General features: G+C 33.1%; 1 protein-coding gene across 3 annotated transcripts in view; it reads right to left on the bottom strand.

Annotated features, from left to right (window-relative positions):
• Positions 1 to 2,335: 2,335 nt before the first annotated feature.
• Positions 2,336 to 21,234, bottom strand: part of LOC145300261 (cytochrome P450 3A4-like) — a 56,294-nt gene continuing 37,395 nt past the window's right edge. For 2 of the 3 annotated variants that reach the window (XM_080144469.1, XM_080144471.1), the window contains 7 exons: positions 19,582 to 19,702; positions 15,853 to 16,010; positions 14,087 to 14,176; positions 9,122 to 9,210; positions 5,942 to 6,079; positions 3,618 to 3,780; positions 2,336 to 2,781 (listed from right to left, as the gene is read on the bottom strand). In XM_080144469.1, the coding sequence (XP_080000595.1) occupies positions 2,707 to 2,781; positions 3,618 to 3,780; positions 5,942 to 6,079; positions 9,122 to 9,210; positions 14,087 to 14,176; positions 15,853 to 16,010; positions 19,582 to 19,702 (834 nt within the window). In that variant the 3' untranslated portion in view covers positions 2,336 to 2,706. The remainder of the gene's footprint in view (positions 2,782 to 3,617; positions 3,781 to 5,941; positions 6,080 to 9,121; positions 9,211 to 14,086; positions 14,177 to 15,852; positions 16,011 to 19,581; positions 19,703 to 21,234) is intronic. The other variant, XM_080144470.1, reaches the window with a different exon arrangement.

The following is a 21,234-nucleotide window of genomic DNA, read 5'->3' as shown; positions in this document are numbered from 1 at the left end:
AGTCGAATGGAACATAATAAGACAAGCTACCACGTGTAGACATTTAGACGACCCATGTAAATTATGCCTTCATGAAAAATTTGCTATCCTGTACTTTAAAGAACCCCAAAATCTATTAAACTGTAGAAGAGAAATAGCAAACAACTGTGTTCACAAAATAAAACTTACTCTAGGATAGCGATACAAAATAGCTGTAAAACTAACAAAAACAATAGAAAATAAGCAAATAAATAAATTAAATAAACATGAATATACATAAACGATCACACATATATGTATATATATATATATATATATATATATATATATATATATGTGTATATATGTGTGCATGTATGTATGTACACATATGTATATTTATATATATAAAAAAAGGAGAAAAACGTCTGCCTTAAACCACTAACCTAGTTCTACAACAGATCCTTTGTTCGATAAAATGCATGCCCATTGGCTGATAGGAAGGTGCGCGGTGGATACTAGAAAGCTGATCGGCTAACTAAAATCCTGAACATATATAAAAACGAGAAACAACCACAGAATTCGCGCATAAGCCTGACGAATCCTAGAGTGGATGAAACGCCGAATATTCAGTGTAGCTTAATCGCCATATATATTTTATAAATTACTATATATATATATATACATATATATATATATATATATATATATATATATATATATATATATATTTATATATAATTGTTTGTTTTTTTTTCATCACTTGAACACCGGACAAAAAAGTGCAAAAAGCAGTTGTTATTGACAATTATAATGTTGACATCATGTTATCCGATTTGGCTACAAAACGAGTTGACCTTTAGTGATTCTGATGTCATTTAACCGTAAGAATCGAATTAAATCGCCAGGATTAGAATCCAAGATAAGAAATGCGTATTTGACATTTGACCAATTGCATTCTAATGGGGAAAGGTGTGGCTAGCTTTGATTGGTTATTGGATGGTGTTGCATATTATAGCCTCAACCCTTACCTCAAGGAGCTACAGATGTGATTTTAAGCAGTAGAAGACAGCCGTTGAAAAAGGCAAAGCAAGAGGCAAACCAGTCGGATGAGAAGCCGTTCAAATTTTTGGCCCCTATAGAAATGCAAAGCCAATAGCCAGAAAATCCCCAATTCCGATAAGAAGTCCTTTGAAATGAGAGAAGGGACGAACACGAAGTCAATAGCTCAAAAATCTGCAATTCTGATAAGAAATCCTTTGACATGAAAGAAGGAATGAACGCAAAGACAATAGCCTGAAAATATATACAAACCTCTCGCATCCTTTTAGAGCTGTAAGATGTCACCAAGACAGTTCGAAGATATTTCTAGTGATCATTTTTGGTACTAGATAACATTTGCTCAATAAGATATGTTTATGAACCCGTGTCTTTTAATTGAGTATGACTTGTAAGACATTTAGACCTCCGCTCTGAAGGGAAGATAATGTAACAATATTAACTCTGTATAATTAACCATAATTACTTGATTCCATCAATTTAAGTCTCATATGGAATTTATTTATTTCCTCAAAGAGAATAAGATTTAGAAAGGTACATTTTTATCATACAAGATTTTAAAGAGATATTTGATATTATACGAACTTAATACATTCTTTTAGAAATCTAAGATGGTGCCAAAACGGTTTGAAGATATTTCCAATAATCATCTTTGACTCATCATCTTTGGTAGCAAAGAAGATGTTTTCTCGGGAGCAAAGTATATTTATGCACCTATGTATTTTAATTGAGTATGACCTGTGAAGCATTTAGATCTCTCCTTTCGGAGGAGAGGTAATATATTTACTCTGTTTTTGAATGTTTGAGATGAGGATTGGTTATTTGTATTAGTCGGATTCATCGAACTACTGTTCTCATCTTGAGCGTCATTTTCACAACGTTTCAGTCAATGTAACCTCCGACCTTCTTCAAGTGTATCTTGTCCAAATTCCCGAGTTCAACAGAAACATTCCCGAGTTTGACAAGATACACCTAAAGAAGGTCGGAGTATGCCACCATCTGTCTCAGAAAGTAGAGGATTTCGTTTGTTGATATAAACACACTTGTTTCAAACACTATGGATAATAATCAAGGTAAGTTTATGAAATGCAAAAATTCTCAGTGGTAGTTTAACTATTGAACTTCATAATGAAAGATCATTATAGTGAAAAAGTCTTAAAATCATAGTATCTTTTAACTAAAATTAACAATAAATATTTTTTAATCATCTACATCATAATTCAGGTCATAAATGGTTAATGAAACCATTAAAAACCAAAATTTTTTTCTTAGTTTCACTTATGCAGCAACTTGATAAAAAAAACAAGAAGAAACAATATTGATATAAAGCAATGATTTTATTGGTCAAAAATAAAATTGTTTAAAAATTAAAATCATTTCATTCTCTCAAGACAAAAAACATCTTATATAAAAATAATGATTTCATGATAAAAAAGTTTATTTTTTTGTATTGTTTAGAAATGGATTAAATTTTTGCATACATTCTTTTAACAAAGTGAAAATACTGCTTGTTGATCTTGAAAAATCTTCATTTAAAATCTAAAACATCACTTGAACTCAAACTAAAAAGAATCATTATAGTTTTTTTTTTCACTGAACTTTTAACACATATTTTTATATAAATGGAAAAACATTCACATTTTTTTGCATTATATAAAAATATTTTACATTCATCAAAATAATATTGCTTTAACGGTGTTCAATTTTAATCCAAATTCCATTTTTCGCTTTTAGAAGTCCTGCTTTGGAAAATTCAATTTTATCCTGCAATGATAAAAGAAGTTATGATATAGAAAGTTATAAAATATCTCTACACACATCATATTTGATATTTGTATATAAGCGATCGTTATAAATAGTTGAACGCAGTAGCTGTGTTCAATGGGTGAGCAATGTAGGCTATATTTAGTTTACTTTAATTTTATGCAAATGAGGGTAAAGTGAGTCTGGAAGCCCTTCATAAATGTTCCAAATCCAACGATTTGACTGAAATTTTAACTATGTTACTTAGCTATCAATAAATCTTTCCAAAATTTCAGGTTCTTTGGAATATTTTAAAGGGTTATTATTTGAAAATTTAAATATGTCTAATTTTAATGAAATCGAATCAATAATTATTAGACACCAATTTTCCATATTTCAATTTCTCTATAAGACTTCTTAAGCAGTTTAAGACATTTTACTAGGATCAATCATTTAACAGATTATGATCAAAATTGGAATAAGAATTCTAGACATAAGGTTTAGTAGCATACATATTCGTTTTTATAGATATAATATCGTACATTGTGCTTCAAAATACATATTCCAATTTTGTTCATTTTGAAAGAACAAACTATAGGGAAAAACTGTTCTGTTAATTGAATTAATCTTATTATTGGATGGGTAATTAGTCTGTTTATAATAAATGACTTTTGACTCATTTCGTCTTTTTGGTTCTCAAATGCAAATAACATTAAAATAAGATTGAAATGTTTTATTAGCAAAATTTAACAAAAGAAGAAATAGGATTAATATTAAGCAAAGATTAAATCTGGTTATTTTTAACTCTATTCAATATGAAGTATTTTACATAAAGATAATCAGTGAAGATTACTTACTTCAGTCTTTTCACATGGAACAAGACGAAATTTTCTCAACATTTGTACAACCGCCATCTTGAATTCAAGTTCAGCCAATCGCATTCCAGCACAAACTCTTGGTCCGCCCCCAAAAGGAAGATATGTAAATGGTGTTTGTTTTGCCTTATTTTCTTTACTGAAACTGGAATGGCAAAAATGAAGACAATTAAATCATAAATATGTTACGGAAAGAAAACTCTGGGGTGGTTTCTAAAAAAGAAATTGTCAAAACTTTAAACAGAATTTAAAAACACAAAATCCCTCACTGCTTTATTAGGGGATTTTCAAAATTTTATCATACAATTAAGGCCTTTTATTTAAGTTTCATTCATTGTAACCTTACAATAAAACTGTTAGCAATAAACAAATCACAAAACATTAAATATACACTAAATGCAATTTATAAATAATTCTGTAAATTGTATAAAAACTAATTATTTTCATATAATTTTTATTTTATCAATAAATTAATTTAGTATAAAAATAAAAAAAACTAAAGTTATTAAGAAATAGATCATCTGTTATTTCTTGTATAAGCTAAACTGAAAAAAAATGGTGGCCAATTCAAAATATCAATTATATATTGTACAACCATTTTTCTCAATATTTGTGCAGATGCCATATTGAATTCAAGTTCAGCCAATCGTATTCCAGCTCAAACTCTTGGTCCTCTCACAAAAGGAATATATGTAAACGGTGTTTGTTTTACCTTTTTTTTTACCAAAGCTAAAATGGAAAAATGGTGGCCAATTCAAAATATCTATATATCAATATGATAACGTTTGCATTATTTTGTGTGCCACGCTTACATTTTCTTTCTTCCGATTAACTGTTGTTTAATTGTTATTGACCTTTCATTTCTTGTAATAAATAATTTTACCAAGAATTATTCGTAAGTTTTGGTTTCGCTTTTGATTATAACTGAAGGAACTCAAATTATATATATATATATATATATATATATATATATATATATATATATATATATATATATATATATGTATATGTGTGTATATATATATATATATATATATATATATATATATATATATATATATATATATATATATATATATATATATATATATATATATATATATATACCTGGTTGCCTATATGAATAAGTGGAATTATTTAAAATCCAGGTACTTATATTATAATATTTTTGCATATTCTCATAGAAAATCACCCTAAATCTTAGTTAGACAAGAAATAAACAAATTAATTCTTTCAAAAACCTTTTTTTTTTTTTTTTAACTATTTATATACGTTTTTTGTGCAAAACAAAAAACACCAATTGTTAACTTTTGGGGAAAATTTAACATTTAAAATTTAATTAAAAATAGTAGAAAAAGTTTTACATTATTCTGCTTTCTATATGATAAAATTCAGGGTTTTATCTTTCTGGGGAAAAAAGTTACTCAGAAATAATGAATTTTAATAAATGTAATTTCGTTTTAAAAAACAACAACAACTTGATTTTTCGGCCATTTTTGGCGGTGCCTACTAAAAATAATGGATATACTGTAAAAGAAAACAAACAAATCATTATATTTTTTTTTTAATCTATCACCTCTCCTTTCCTAACTAACAACCGTTTTTTTATTTTTGCTGTACCAATTCAAAGGGGGGGGTATTTGACAGAAGTTTCGGGACAGTTCCAAAATAAGAGCTAAAAAAGGAGGTTAGACTTATAGAGATATACCAGTTTAAAAACTTTGCCCAAAGTGAACATACAGACACAATTGTAAAACGGAAACAATAGGCAATTATCGCCCTTCTCGTCCCGTCTCTGGCAGACAGGTGGCGACACTAATCTTCTCTTTTCTTTTTCTCTCTTTTTCTTTTTTCTCACTCTTTTTTTCTCGAGTAGCACGCGGTTAGGACACGTGCACCATGCACTCGAAGCGTGTCTTACACATGCAAACCGATGCTGTAATACAATGAATTTTCGTGTACATCCCAGCTTTATTGAGGTAAGCCCAAAATTTGCAAATCATAAACAGACAAACTCTACAATCATGAATTACCGCGGTAACAACTTTAAACAAAATATTTAATTTCAGTCCACATTTGATCGGCAAAGATCAACAACACGCATGTACGCACGCACAAATATATCTTATGCATTTTTCACCAAAAGTTATTGTTTGTAAAAAATTGTATAAATATTCTTTCTTGTTTAAATAAAGTTTAAATAAGTTTACGGTTGTATATATATAAAATTGGTATCTATTTTCATTAATTTATGTCAACGAACACGCAAGCATACCGCAACAGACTTTCAGCTGGTTGATACTCACTGTTCAGGATTAAACTTTTCCGGTTCTGTCCAATATCGGGAATCATAATGCAAACACATAACCGGAAGCATAAGTGAAACATCCTTAGGAATTCGGATTCCTTTTATAGTGCAATCTTCTTTACATTCTCTTGAAAGCCTGACAAAAAAGAAGAAAGAAAATTAAACTTTTATCCATTATCACAATTAGATCTAAAATTTTTTAATGTACTGCTTATCAAGGCCAAAAGGCAACTTGAGGATGAAGGTTAAGGAATTTATCAGATGGACGGCAAAAACACTGTGAGCATTAATTACAATGATTGAATCTGGAAAGAATGTGTGCACTTAAGAGGACGGATCAAACAGAATTTGTTAACATTAGACTTGAAAATAATTATGTTGTAGTCAACTGGGAAACTGTGTTCCGCAGATGGGTAGTTCTTGGAAAGAAACTTTGCTCATGGAAATTTCGTTTAGTTTTAGATACAGAGGAAGAAAGGAAATTTATTTATAGTAGTTTTAGCTAGAAGAGTTTTTTATTGTAAATGTTTTACAGAAGAGAACTATAGATTGGAGCTCAGTCGAGCACCTACCATGAAAATAACGATAGGATAAAGAAAGACTAACAACCTCTTTTTGTGAGAAAGAGGCTGAAAGAAAGAGAAGAGAAATCCCCCACTAGATTGCAAAGTCTCGTTTGTACTCTGTCAAGGCTAGAAATAATGCTCTGGGCAGCACCTCCCCAGATGTGGCCACAGAACTCCCCTATTTTAGGATGTATTTGACACTTGTGCATGTAGAGGATTGCATCAGGTGTGAGATACCTTCTGGGGTGATAGAATATTCTCACTATTTTTCCAGCAACAGATTTAATGTAACTCTTGTTTTACAGGTATTTTAATGATAAGTGCTCTAACGAAATACAAGCCCTTGTACCCCCTCGACGTAAATACTCTGACAAACCCAACAAGCAGTAAAATCCCACCCCTACACAGTAGAGATCCCCAGATGTCAGGAAGCCTAGTTTTTTCCCTAAGACTGCTACACTTTGGAATTCCTTTCCGGTTTCCTGCTCCCCTGACTGTACTGACATGCAGAAGTTCAAGTGTAATGTAAACAGACATCTTGCTGCACAACTCCCTACATAGCATCCCTGCAAATCATGTCCCAGATAGTAGTCCCTACATTAAAGTAGCATTGCGCCTTGTTTGGAGTGAAAATGCAATTAAAAAAAATACCACTTTTATTTCAGGTCTGAAGTGAAACTCAGTAATAGAAGCTGACAAAAGCAAAGAACTTCCTTAAGGAGAGAACTAATCATTTAAATTAGGAGCAAAGTGAAGTTCTGAGCATTGGTGATGAAAAAAAGAACAGCTTTGTTTGGATGTAGTAAAAATAATCAATCACGTTTTATTCCATTGCACAACATGCTCCAGGTCAGAAAAAAAATCATGAAATATTTTGATCTTTGATGGTCTTCAAAGTGTTGCCATAGGCAGGTGTGCCATCTGTATACATATGAACAAATAATTTCATTAACGAAGATCAGGAAAAGTGTTCAGCTCAGAATTTCCAATCATGGGTGGAACAATAAAATTATTGTTATAGAAAAGACGACATGATTCCATTTCCATTTCATGAAAACCTGTTTTCTCTTTTTTTGTTACAGACCATCTACTAGTTGGCCAGTTGTGTACAAATCCCAAGAGCAATAGGAGCCTTCTATCATCTCTGAAAGTGACACAACGTCCAACAAGCAAGATCAGAGATGCGCTGCTGTGCAACTCATGCTCTCTATCAATCCGAGTTATGACAACAAGCTCATTGACAGTACCCTCAAAATGCATTGCTAGATTGCCATGAATAACCCAGGGATGTGTTTAAGGTGATGAAAAAGTTTCCGGCTATGATTATGGTCTTTGGTGTGATTTTAAGTGAGGGCCACATCATGCAACCTCATATCTTCAAAGACGGCTTGAAAATCAATGCCAAAGTGTACCTGGATATGCTAAAGAGTGTGGTGATCCCCTGGTGCAATCAGGTGGCCGCTGGAAAATCCTGGGTGTGGCAGCAGGACTTGGTGTCGGCCCACAAGTCCAAAGAGACTAAGGCTTGGCTTCATAAGGATTGCTATGACTTCTCATTGAACTCCCTCCTTCCCCGACCTGAACCCGCTGGACTACTTTGTTTGGTCATATTTCAAGATCAATATGACCTACCACAACACTAAAGCCAGCCTGATCACTCCTATCTGCCGAGTATTCGCAGAGCTCCTGTCGGCGCTTATGAAAAAGGCATGCTCCCAGTTCCGAACCCGTATCAGGGAAGTGATTGTGACTGAAGGTGGCTACATTGAATAGATGTCAGCTCTACTACATAATCAAGTTACATGAATTTTGACTGATGTAATATCCGACCTTCTTCAGCTGCTTATTTTTGAACTTAGGAAACTTTTAGTTGGACTTGTCAAACTTAGGAATTTGGATGGAATTTCAAACTTTATTTAAACCACCGGAGAGGGAAGGGGGGGGACACTCATTCCGGGTAGAAGTGTTAATTTATGTTATTCTTCATAAATAACTTTCGCTAGTAAGGATAGAATCTTCATTCCTTAATCTTCAGAAGACTGACATTTAAAACTGAATGTTAAACAGTGCTTAAATAAGCAAAAAATCTCCATTTAAAGGGGTGTATTTTTAGAGGCAGAAAACTTTAAATTAACATAAATTACAAAAAATACGTTGCTTTCCAGGTGGTCTATTTTGTCTGCTTTATCAGCATAGACATCGGACTTTACATATCCCCAAAGAAAATAATCTAGTAGGGTTAAATCGCACAAACGAGGCGTCCAGTTGGGAGGTTCACTTCATGAGATTATTCATTCATCAAATGCTTCTCTCAATAAATTGATCATATTGCATGTTGTGTGGTATGTGGCTCCGTTTTGCTGAAACCATGACAAATTGACAAACTAAGTTAAATTCAAAATAATTGATAGTTGCCAAATCTGTAGTTAAAGAAAATTGAGTTGTTGATTTAAAGTTCACCGTCTCTAAAAAATACACTATATAAAATGATGTTGTTGCTTATATTTTAAAACGTTAACCTTATAATGTCAATTAAAATACATTTTTTCATTTATCTTAAATGGTATAAAACTCTATTGGTTGAATATGAAGAAAAATTTGATAGAACTTACATGAAACCAATTGGATACAATCTCAACGTCTCATCCATGCACATATCAAGATAGGTCAGCTTTTGAACGTTGTCATAATTTGGTGATTCCTATAAAAATATCAAAAGATATCAATCAGTAATGATTGACATGTGATGATGATGATGATGATGATGATGATGATGATGATGATGATGATGATGATGATGATGATGATGATGATGATGATGATGATGATGCAACAACGATGATGATACTGTTAAATGCAACGACAATGATGATATTGGATGAAACGATGATGATGTTGATGATGGTGGTGGCGATGGTGATGATGACGCTGATGATAATGATAGAAAGAACAGTGTTATGATAACAATTTAATATACTTATTTGTGGATATTGATAAAGAAAAAATTTCATGATCATTTCTATTGACATAAACGGCCATTAAAAAAAGAATACTAGCTGAAAACCAGATGGAAATAAAGATATCTAAAAAAAAATTATCAGAAATGGAGGGTGAAGACAACGAACTCTCCTGTCAGGAGTGGCAGTCGGAGATACACGTTAATGAATAAAAAAAGATATATTTTTTAGAGCCTGAGATTTTCAAAACTTGCCTGATATTAGTTTTCTGAGAATTGTGAAATGGAATTCTGGGATTGGAGGCGGAATTAAACCCACCTGATTCTCAACATAATGGAAGGCAAAAATAGCCTCGAGGATAAACTCTGCCAACTACCTTGAGGCTTTCACACCAGTCTAAGAGAAGCCCCTGACTTAAAACACATTCTGCGACTGCCTGGGATTTTCACATCAGTCAGAGAGAAGCCCCTGACTTAAGTCTCACTCTATTCTAAGCCTCTTAATTTATAATGTGAAGAGACAAGCATAACTTTACTAATTGAAGCCGCCAGTTCCCAGAGCATTTGTATTTAATCACAACTTATGAACAATCAGAGTTTTGTAACTTTCAGTGAATAATTATTTTTTTTTTGTTTATAAGAAAAATGACCCAGCCATTGTGAGAAAGGAACTTAGCATGAAGTTGAAGTGATGTACAGCTGGTTGAAGTAAATAGTGTTCCCACACAGACTTGGGGCCGTGCACGTTTTGTATGTTCCGAACATTTGGGCGGTATTTTTCAGTGATCAGTGAGGGTCTGATCACTCTTGAAGGATCTTCCACTAGACAGAGTTAGGTGTAGCCACCGGGACTTAGGGTTAGTGCACATTTTCTTGTCCATGTGTACGACTAGGACCCGCCCAGGATGGATTACAATTATAGTGCCATGAACTCAGGATGTCACACGAACGAGTGATCACAAACATTTTTTTTCAAGAGTGAGAAATCGTTTTTTTTTTTTTAGGAAAAGAAAAATAAATAAAAAAATAAAAAATGGACAACGAAAAAAATCAAAGAAGGTACATTTTAGTGGCACTGATTTGCAAAATATAACAATTTTATGATAGATTCGACTGGATGTTAACGGACATTTTTTTTTCTCCAACAAAAAATTTTTTCCAAAAGAAGAGAAAAGAGAAAAGAAAAGAGAGAGTAAAAAAATAAAAAGAGAGAGAAAAATAGAAAAAGAGGAGAAAAGGAAGGAAATATGGTTCTTTTTTCTCCTAAGAGACTTTGAGAGCATAGCCGGACCACAAACTTTGATCGATTGGCCATGGGGTTTAAGGTCACCTCGCCAAAATAACCACATAGCAGCAGAAAATAACAGAAGGAAAGAACAGCCAGGAAGAGGGTAAGTCACCATTTTATACTCTTTTTACACTTTTTTCAGTTTTGTGCTCTGTGTTTTGTTTGATTTTAAGATTTAACTTTGCATGGAGTTTAAAGTTGTTTTGTTGTCAGGTGGTAGAGGATACAATAGAGGGATAGTTGATGGATTCCAAAGAGCAAGTGGTAGAGAACGACATAGATGAAGGCCAGTCAGTAGGTGAAGAGGTTGAGGTCTCAGTAGAATTATAGATGACTATAGAATGGCCACTGTGGGGATAAGCATACCTCCTATGGAGGAGACGCTACAGGTTTAAAGGAATAGCTAGCTACAATTGAAAAGAAGAGGCTAGTATTTGGCCTGACTGATCAGTAAATGGTGCTGTTGGTGTGTGATGGGGCGATAAGGTTAGCTTCAGATTTTATTTGTAGATGTACAGAAGGCATGCTGGGGATAGCCTGGTCTGAATTGCAGGAGCAGTTGAAAGGAAAATTTGTTATAGAAGATTAGTAGGGCAGAAGCGGATCCCAAATGAAGGGCATGAGACTTTCGATATGGGGTCTATGAGTCCACTTGAGGTAGGCTTAGATTGATATGTTGGACCTGTAAGGGTGAGGGGCATCGGGCAAGAGTGTGCCCTACTAATGAGAAATGATCCTGTTCATATAGCCCCAACTGTACCAAGTGTGGACAGTTCGACGACAAGGGTCGATGGTGCAGGATAGCAGGGGATCAAAGATCAGAGAGTGGAACACCAGACACTCAGAGCCACTGGAAATAACCAGAGAAATGTTGATGAGCCACCTTGACAGAAGGGGAGTCAGAATGGGCATGATAAGGGCCAGACCAAAAGCGTGTCGGATGCACAGCAAAAGTGTCCGCTTATCTAACAATCATCAGTTCCGAAAGTGTTGGAGAGATTAGTCACATTAGAAGAGACTGTCATGATCAGAACAAATGCCACTCGAAGGCAAGAGATCCTCCGAGGAGAAGGAGTTCGAATCAACCCCTACCTTCTCAGCGAACCTGTAGAGAAAGAGAGGTTGGGCAAGAAGATAGATTTGAGGGGAGTATGCTGTCACAGACTATGATATTCATGAGGGTGAGATATCAAAGGCGCTGATCGACACTGGAGCAACAATTTCTCTCATAGACTTGAAGATATCAGGCGTTGCCTGGAAAAAATAATCTGTATCTATAAGATCTGGTGGCCAGTCAGGCCGATGGTAGGAAGTTGCAAGTTTCTGGAATGATATGGTTGCCCTTGCAAACAGCTGTAAAAAAGAGGAAATACTCCCTCTACGTAGTTGAAGGACTGTATAATGAGATGATACTGAAGGAAAACTGGCTCAGAGTGGAGGAAGATGCATTGAGCTGTGACCCAGCTATGCTGACGATAGGGAGAATAAAAATTTCCCTGAAGGCACAGAGAGTGATCCTCTGCCTGTGAGGGTCGAAGAGGATGTGAAGCTCCCTCCAAGGACGGCCATGTTCTATACAGGTAAAATAAATAGTGAAAAGAGACCAAAGGAGAGAATTTTCTGGATCGACCCTGTAGAAAAATATCCCGATAATAAGGAGGGAAAGACCCTAAGTGAATCGGTGGTTCGGGAGTTAAAGACGATCCCTATAGTAATGGTCAACACATCGGATAAGACAATAAAAATAAAAAAGAGGAACAGTTAGCCTATTGCAGACAGTTAAGACGGGTTGATCAGGTTCGAATGAAGGAAAAAGATAAAAGATCTTGGGGGCGGTCAGCTGCGAGATGAGAACATTGGTATTCCTGACAAATATAGGGTCGAGACCCAACGACTATTGAGGGCAAAGAAAACGATCCTTGTAAAGTCTGAAAATATGGAAATGGGTAGCAAGTCGGAATAGGAATACGCAGGGCTTAAATTTCGCTCTTCCAGCTATGGAAGGTCACAAAGAATAGCAGCAACCTCTGTGAAAAAGGAAGTTGAATTGAATTCAACTGCAGAGTCAGCTGGGGAGTCGTGAATAGGAGGAAGAGGATTCAATACCTATCTCCTGGCTCCAGCAAATAAGAAGAAGCAAAGAAATCGCCGGGGAGACAAGAAAGTTGCCTTTGAGGCTGCAGTTGGGAGGAGCAGGACGCCCCTTAAGCTCCAAGAGCTAGGAACCAGATAGACTAGAAGTAGTGAACTGGGTAGCACTCTGATGGTAGTCGGGGTTGCACCTGTGCTCTCATGTGCATAGCCGGCCCCTATGTATGCATGGTGCTGTGGGCTGTGACACAGGCTGCTCTCTCAGAGGTTGCTAGAAGATAAAAATCAAGTGGGAATAAAATAGGATATAAACTAAAGCGTCATTTGAATTGTAAATCCTGCAGGATAAAACAAGGGGAATTTGATAAGACAGCAAATTATTTGAAGGGGATTTTAAAGTATATAAACTGTCAAATTAGAATTTAATTCTGATATTGTCTTAGCACACGGTTGTGATACTGTGGTCGAGCGGAGTTTATGAAGGAAAAGACAACAAATTATTTGAAGAGAACTTTAAATCATTTAAACTGCCAGCTGGTATGTCATTTCTAATGTTGTTTTTGGCAAACAGTTACGAAACTGTTGCAAACAAAATCTATAAAAGAAAGTTTTATAAACGAATAACACTCAATTAATTGAAAGGAATTTGGAGTATTTAAACTGGCAAATTAGAATGTTAATTCTGGCATTGTCTTGGTGAGCAGTTGCGATACTGTTGTGGGGTGGAACTTCATAAAGGAGTGAGACAGCAAGTTATTTGAAGGGAATTTTTAAGCAATTAAACTGTTGAGTAGGGAGTCATTTGGTATCAAAATGTTATCGATTAATTAAATAAGGAGGGAGAGAGGTATGAAGTTATACCCATCCTTCGGACAAAATGAAACTGACGGTATTGACGACATACCGATTTTTATAATGCGTATACAAAAGAAAAAAATATTGTGTTCTCAATTTTATTTATTTATTTATTTATTTGAACAATTGCTCTGTTGGAGGGTAGATATTGACGTTGGATTTGAAACCGACAGTACTGATAGTAATTTGATTTTTTTTTATATAACAGCTGGATAGACTGTCATCGAAGTAGTTTGGAGATAGGTAAATAACTGTGGAAATGTGACTTGACTACAGCATGCTTGGTTCGAGTCATTGCAGTCACCAGAATATATGGAAAAAATTATATTGAATTATCTTAGAAGAATGTGCTTTCTGTTATGAAGTCAAAAATATTATTCCACCCACATGAGGAATGCAAAGCGAGCCTTTCTGTTTTCGCTGCATGATTTCAAATTGGTCATCTCTTCCTCCACATCGCACCACACCACTACCCGACTACAAAGATAAGAAAAGAAACCAAGCTGGTAAATTTGCATCTAAAACTCGTGACAGAGACTATAAATTGTACTGTCTGAGCATGCTCACGCTTCTAGCCTAGACTTCCGGCTAGTTTCGAATCCTCAGGTAAACCATTATGTGTTTCTTTTGTTCGTTCTCTCTTTTTCTTTTCTTTTTTTTTTTTTAATTTTGTTGTTCAGTTCCGCTACAGTTTCAACAAACCTGTTAGCTACCATTTGATAATAGCAACGCCAAACTCTCAGAACAGACTAACCCGAATATAAGCAATATTTACTCATAATGCATATTTTCTGTATTCTGGGCCCAGAAACACACGTCTGATTGTGGTGGAGCAGAAATGTATTTTCTCTTTAGTAATGACAAGGGCTATGACAACAGAATATTCGTTTTATTGTTTTGAATCTCGAGTATATATCTGACACAGTTAGACACCCGAGAACCACATCGCGCTATATAAAAGCATATAAGATATAAACGGATACACACTCGAGAGTCAAAACAATGAAAAGAATATGCTGTTGTCCTAGCCCTAATCATTAAATAAATTCTGGATACAACTGCTATTTTACAGATATAAAGAAGGCAAAAAATATGTGATTTCTCTTCTTTTTTTTTTTTTTCAACAATGCAGCATGTGTAGACAGTTACTCAAAAAGAAACTTTTTACGACGACCGATTGTCTCTTTCCTCTCTCTACCTTGCGGTCAGTGAGCGGGGAGGTATAGCATGAATGGGGGGGGCGTCTAGACTAAACTCTTATAAAAGCATATAAGATATCAACGAATACAATTTCGAGAGTCAAAACAATGAAAAGAATGTGCTGTTGTCCTAGTCCTAGTAATGACGTTTGTTATTGTTTCCTTTGTGTATTATAATCTGTTATTTATCTCACTTTTATATTTTTCTTTAACTATTTATGTGATAAGAAATATATGTGTAAAGTAAACTGTTTCTTCGCAATTAACCCGTTTCACATAATTCTCATGGTCCTGGATATGACCTTAAACTATATCCGATGGTGAGGCACCAGCTTGCGGGCTTTCGGGAGTGTGGAGCCACCCTTTAGTTGCCATTGCTCCCAGGTCCACTCTGACCCGGAGTAGTAGTACCTGTTTGGGTCCCAACTATGGGTTAAATAGAAACCGAAATGAAAACAACAAATATATTCTATTAAAATTATTTTCTTCAAAATCTTTGGATTCGGCATTAAATAACCTGAAAAGGGTTGATATGCCGTAAAACAAAAATAACCAATCATAATTATCATGTTTGTTACTTGGTTGTCTTATATGATTTTACACTTGTGTGGTGATTGTCTTTCTTTTACTTTCAATGGTGTAGAAACTCTTCTTTGGTGTTCGTTTTTTAGTATTTAAATATTTTTTATTATCATTTAACAAAAACCTTCATAAACCCAACCAACGTTGATGAGTAACAATATGAACACAAATATTTATGTAAATTAAAGTTTCTTGTCCTTTTTTTTCGTCTTTCTCAAAATTCTTGTTTATTAACTGACGATAATGCAACACTCAGAATGGTGATCACCTGTACAGGAAAGATAGATAATCACGTGATCACTAAAAACATAAAAGCTACGATATAAAATATTTATTGGCTTAAGTACAGATTTAATAAGAAAAAGATTTTACCTGTCCAAGTTGTTCTTCTATTTCTTGGCAAAGTTTGTCCTGGACATCAGGGTTCGTTGCTATAGAATGAACAAAAAAGGACAGTGTGGAGGCTGTGGTTTCAAAACCAGCCAAAAAGAACACCATGCATTGAGCGATGATCTCCACATCAGTTAGACCTACAAAAGACAAAAAAAAATCTTATCAATCCTTTTGGGTTCAAATGACTTTTCAAATTGGACACAAAAATCTACCTTTTATGACATCCTTCCCTTTTTTTTATACCATCATAAAATGAAGACTAACTTAAGTGAGACAAATAACCTCCAATCACTGATTGAATGAACAATCACAGGCTAGTTTAATCTACATTAATTTTTTTTTTTATTTGTCTCCAAAAGAGTCAAAGTCTTTCTGTTACGTAGCAGGGTGGTGTATTTTATGTATGTAATGAGTGTGTGGTGCACGTGTGCATATATTCTTTATGTATATAATAGGTGTATCAAATTATGTAGATGTTACGTTGTCGATAGCAGGTCAAATCTTATAGACGTATAACTTGTGTTGTGATACTGCCACGAAACGGTGACGTGGACGTATTGACAATATGTTTGGAGAGAGGGAGAGGCAATTACTTGTACAAACGAATGCTTGTACATGACGACGAGAAAGAGACGAGCTCTTTGATGAATGACGAAAAGAGTGTATATCATAGCAGTCTATATAACAGACCGGATGATGATATGTTTAACAGTTGTGGACAGTACATGTAAAACAACTCATTTTAAATGACAAATATGCACATACCCCGTTATTCAAAGACGACATGACACAATAGTTATATTTATATATAACAACATTTATTCTCTGGCTCCTGCCAGACATCTGGTCGCTCAAAATCAATAAATATTTATTATTTTATTATTACTTCCAGCAGTTTTAATAAACAAAATGAAAAAAAAAAGATAATTAGAGGAATCGCTTTTGGCATCGGAAACTATGTATGAATTCCAATTAATAATCCCAACACTTATGGGTATATGTACTTTGTTTTAGTTTGTGTGTGTGTGTGTGTGTGTGTGTGTGTGTGTGTGTGTGTGTGTGTGTGTGTGATTGGTTTGTGGTACAATTTTCAATAACATTTTCAAATCTAAAATCATAATTTCCTCCATTTCACTTTGGTTGATTTTTTTTTTTTTTTTTTTTTTTGCACTTTGACGTATTTTGACAATTCTTCAGGAAAACTAAATTTTGCTGGACGTTTTTTTTTATTTTAGATTTTCTTTTGCTTTTCTGATTTTTCAATATTTATTTTCAATATGGTTTGAAATATTTAGGTTGGTAGGGGTCTACATATGCCATTTTCACTAATTTTTCATTAATGATTTTTGTCCAGCCCACAACCTGTTATTATAACGTGATCTGGCCCACGGGGTCGAATGAGTTGCTGACCCCTGCTTTAAAGGGTTATAGATGAAAACTTTACCAACACTTATTTTAATTCATGTAACATTATTGGCACCCGATCTATTCCAATGTATGCTGAGTAGATCCTTGTTCCCCTTTCTAAAAATTTAACTATATTATATAAAAATTAAAAAAATGTGCAGATATTTTATCAAACATAAAAATACACACTCGTTACATACATAAAATACACTACCTCGCCACGTAACACAAAGACATTTGACTCTTTTGGAGACAAACCCCAAAAAACTTGTGGATCAAACTGACCTGTGATTGTTTATTCAATCAGTGATATAGGAGGTTATTTGTTTCACACTTAAGTTAGTCTTCATTTTGTGATGGTATAAAAAAAATAAAGGTAATATAGTATTAAAAATATATAGTATTAAAACATAGGGTGCATTGGGGTTTTTTACTAGTAGGGTATCAGACAAATACAATTTCAATGTTTTATTTAAAAAATCTCCAACAGGATACCGATGATTAAACATAAGAATTGAATTTGATTGTTCATATAGGTATCAAATCAATAGAATTGTTGAAAAACATCATTAGAAACTTTGAATACAATTCAAGGAAATAAACATATATATTGATATGTAGTTTGCTTGAAGCATTGTGTGGGATAGGTATGTAGAGGAGATTTAGAAGGCTGTCACAATGCGAGGAATGAAATATAGTCGTTGTTGGTAAGAGAAGACGAGAACAAGTGGCGATATACAAATCAATAAGTACATACATATATTTTATATATACATATATTTATTCAGTTGCATTGGTAAAATGTCTTACTTGTTATGTCTGCGACAAATTCCATTATTAATTTCGGAAAAATTCCCTTTTCAAATGGTAAGCATAACAGATCGATTCAAAGCATGCTAGATGATGGAGCGGAAGTTGGGTAGCTATGTGGGCCATGTATATAACAACTGGCGTTGAAACAACTAATAGGAATTAGAACATTTCCGACGCCAAAATCGATTTCTTTAATTGTCTTTTTTATTTTTGTTAAAAAAAAAAAACTTTACACTGCTGGTAGTAATAATAAAATAATAAATATTTACAGATTTTAAAGCTAAAGTCTATAGATTATCCACCACAAGTGTATTTTTACGCTCGATAAAATATCTGCACTTTTAACATGAGTATTTCGGTAAATAACGGCATTGAAAAGTGTATTATCAAGTCTGTTCATATAGCAACAAGGTTAAGTTATGATTGATCAACCACTCATCATCATAACTGCCATCTTGACATCAAACAGGAATAACTTTCAGATATTCATAAATACATGGGCATGAAGATATAGCTACACTGATGAGTGCATGTGAAATTGTAAATAAAACCGTGAACATTTACACCAAAACAAACATATTTAACAACTGCATTAAAAAACGATTAATAACGACATTGAAAAGTCTATTCTGTATTTGTTATAACCCTGTTAAAGAAAAACAGAACTCCAAAATAAAGTAACAACATGTATTGCAAAACATACGAACAACCTAAGTTGATCCATCGGATATCAACTGGTTATTTATTTGTTCCCCATGAAACAAAATGTGACACAAAGTCGGTTTTATGTGGGATATAATCAGCTCCTCTCAAAAGGTGCATGTTGCAAAATTAAATTTGCCTTAGTATAGAAGGATTTTCCCCTCCATTGACTTAGGACAATACATTTGAGTGCAGCATCTGTGCAGACACCACACTTCAGTGACCAGTCTAGTACAAGTACCGGGTGTCGACTGGTTATTTATTTGTTTCCCACAAAAAAAAATGTGGCACAAGGTCGGTTTAATGAAGGATATAATCAGCTCCTCTGAAAAAGGGATTCTGCACAAAAAAAATTGCTTTAGTATAGAAGGGTTTCTCCCTCCATTGACTAAAGACAATTAATTTGAGTGCAGCATCTAAGCAGACACCACATTTCAGCTACCGGTCCAGTACAAGTACCAAAGTGCATCTGACACCTTATGGAATAGTCTTCCGGTACTTATTAAGATTGGAATAGTCTATTAGTAGGTAATATAGGTTAGTTTCACCACAACAATATTGCAACAAGATTAAGTTATTATTAGTCAACCAACCCTCACCATAACTACTATGCAAATTTGTTGCCAGTGACTTCTATCTTGACAAACCATAAACAGGAATAACTTACATTGGCATAAACAGATAGCTACACTGATGGGTGCTAATGAAGTTGTAAATAAAACCATGAACATATCTTTTAGTTTCAAATGAGCTTATTTTGAAGATTCTTGATCAAATTGCTTTTACCTCTTTTAGTTCTCCAATCCGTTACATTTTCCAATTTGAGTTCTTGTTCAGTTTTCTTGTCCAACTTTTCATGGCCTTCAAGTTGAGCATCCAACATCAATTGCAGCAGATCTTTACGTCCCTGCAATTTAAAGTGACAAATTAGAAATATAATGAATGACAAAAGTCTACATTCCAAATTTCATGATGCTGACATCTTACAATTTATTGCTTTAATTCAGTTGACACTTACAATTCTTGATAGTATTTGTTTCGTAACACAAAATCAATCACTTATTATTATATCAATCAGTGAATCTATTTTGCCCTTAACTAACAGTCAATCCACCAAAAGGAAATAAAATGCGTTTTGCACATAATTAAAAAATCTGAAAATTGAAAAAGAAGCTGCAAATACCTTATAGTTTGCTTACATTACGCCATTTTGAATTTAGAAATAAAGTCACTAAAAACCTACATATACGTATTAACAAATTTCATTAATTTAGGTATATTCTGCCTAAAATGTTCTGTTTATTAATTAGTAAATCAATTATTTATAATTAATGTATCCATATTTACCTAAATAACACCAATGATTATAATCTATTGCACATGTTTACATATATGATACTAAAAAAAATGTTCAATTTCCGGTTGTATTAAATTATTTATTAATCTGAATTAAAAACTATACATAATAAAGTTCTTATTACTGTTATAATTACATTTATTATTACATAAATTATAATTCTTTTTATTTCTTAATTCTAAAATTATAATTTTATTTGGTTGAAATTTATGAATTCGCTATATAATCCGTTAACATAATTGTTTACCTTGAGCGAAAAATATTAATTTAATTTTGAATTTTAAGCTTAACGGAGTTATTGCCCTTTGAATAAAAACTTAAATAAATCTCCGTTTTTTTTTTTTTTTTTTTTATCATTCTTTCTTTTATCTTCTCTTATTCCTTCCACTTTCTATTTTCCTAATAATTAATATTTATACAGTTCCAATTTCATTCATTTTATATTATTCATCAATTATTAATTAATTAATTAATTTATATGTTGAATATAAAATGTTAGTATTAAAACCATTTCAATACACAATATTATATATTTATAAGTTTTATCTATCGATAGTCTTAATTAAGTTATAATTATCAGATGAATGGTTAATTATTATTTCTATTTGTTATCAAACATATAATAATTCTTTTCTCTTTAATATCGAATTATAAATTATTTAGTTAGTACTCTTATATGTATTTTATCTATTATTATTATTATTATTATTATTATTATTATTATTAATATTATTATTATTATTATTTTGAATGTAATACTTTAAAATTCACATTTAACGTATTTTTAATACTCTAACATTCTTAAAACAAGTATTAATAAACATTTTTCGAACTAGTTAAGTAGTTAAGTATAATTTTTGTTTAACATTGAATAAATCATATAAGTGTATGTTCTTTTAATGAAATTTTATTCTTATTTAACTTTTACTTACTTATATTCGACCTTTACTATATTTAAAATAAAATTAAACTCATACTTAATATGTTTAAGTACTGTAATTATAATCACGTTTAGAAATTTCTATGTTTACACCAACAGTTTCATATGTCAATTGATAGTTTTCTTGCTATCTGCCCCCTTC

This window comes from Euprymna scolopes, chromosome 2, assembly GCF_053919585.1.
Source record: "Euprymna scolopes isolate OS-2025 chromosome 2, ASM5391958v1, whole genome shotgun sequence".
Lineage (NCBI taxonomy): Eukaryota > Metazoa > Mollusca > Cephalopoda > Sepiida > Sepiolidae > Euprymna > Euprymna scolopes.
Note: the sequence above shows the minus strand (reverse complement) of the source record. Positions and strands in the feature narration are given on the sequence as shown.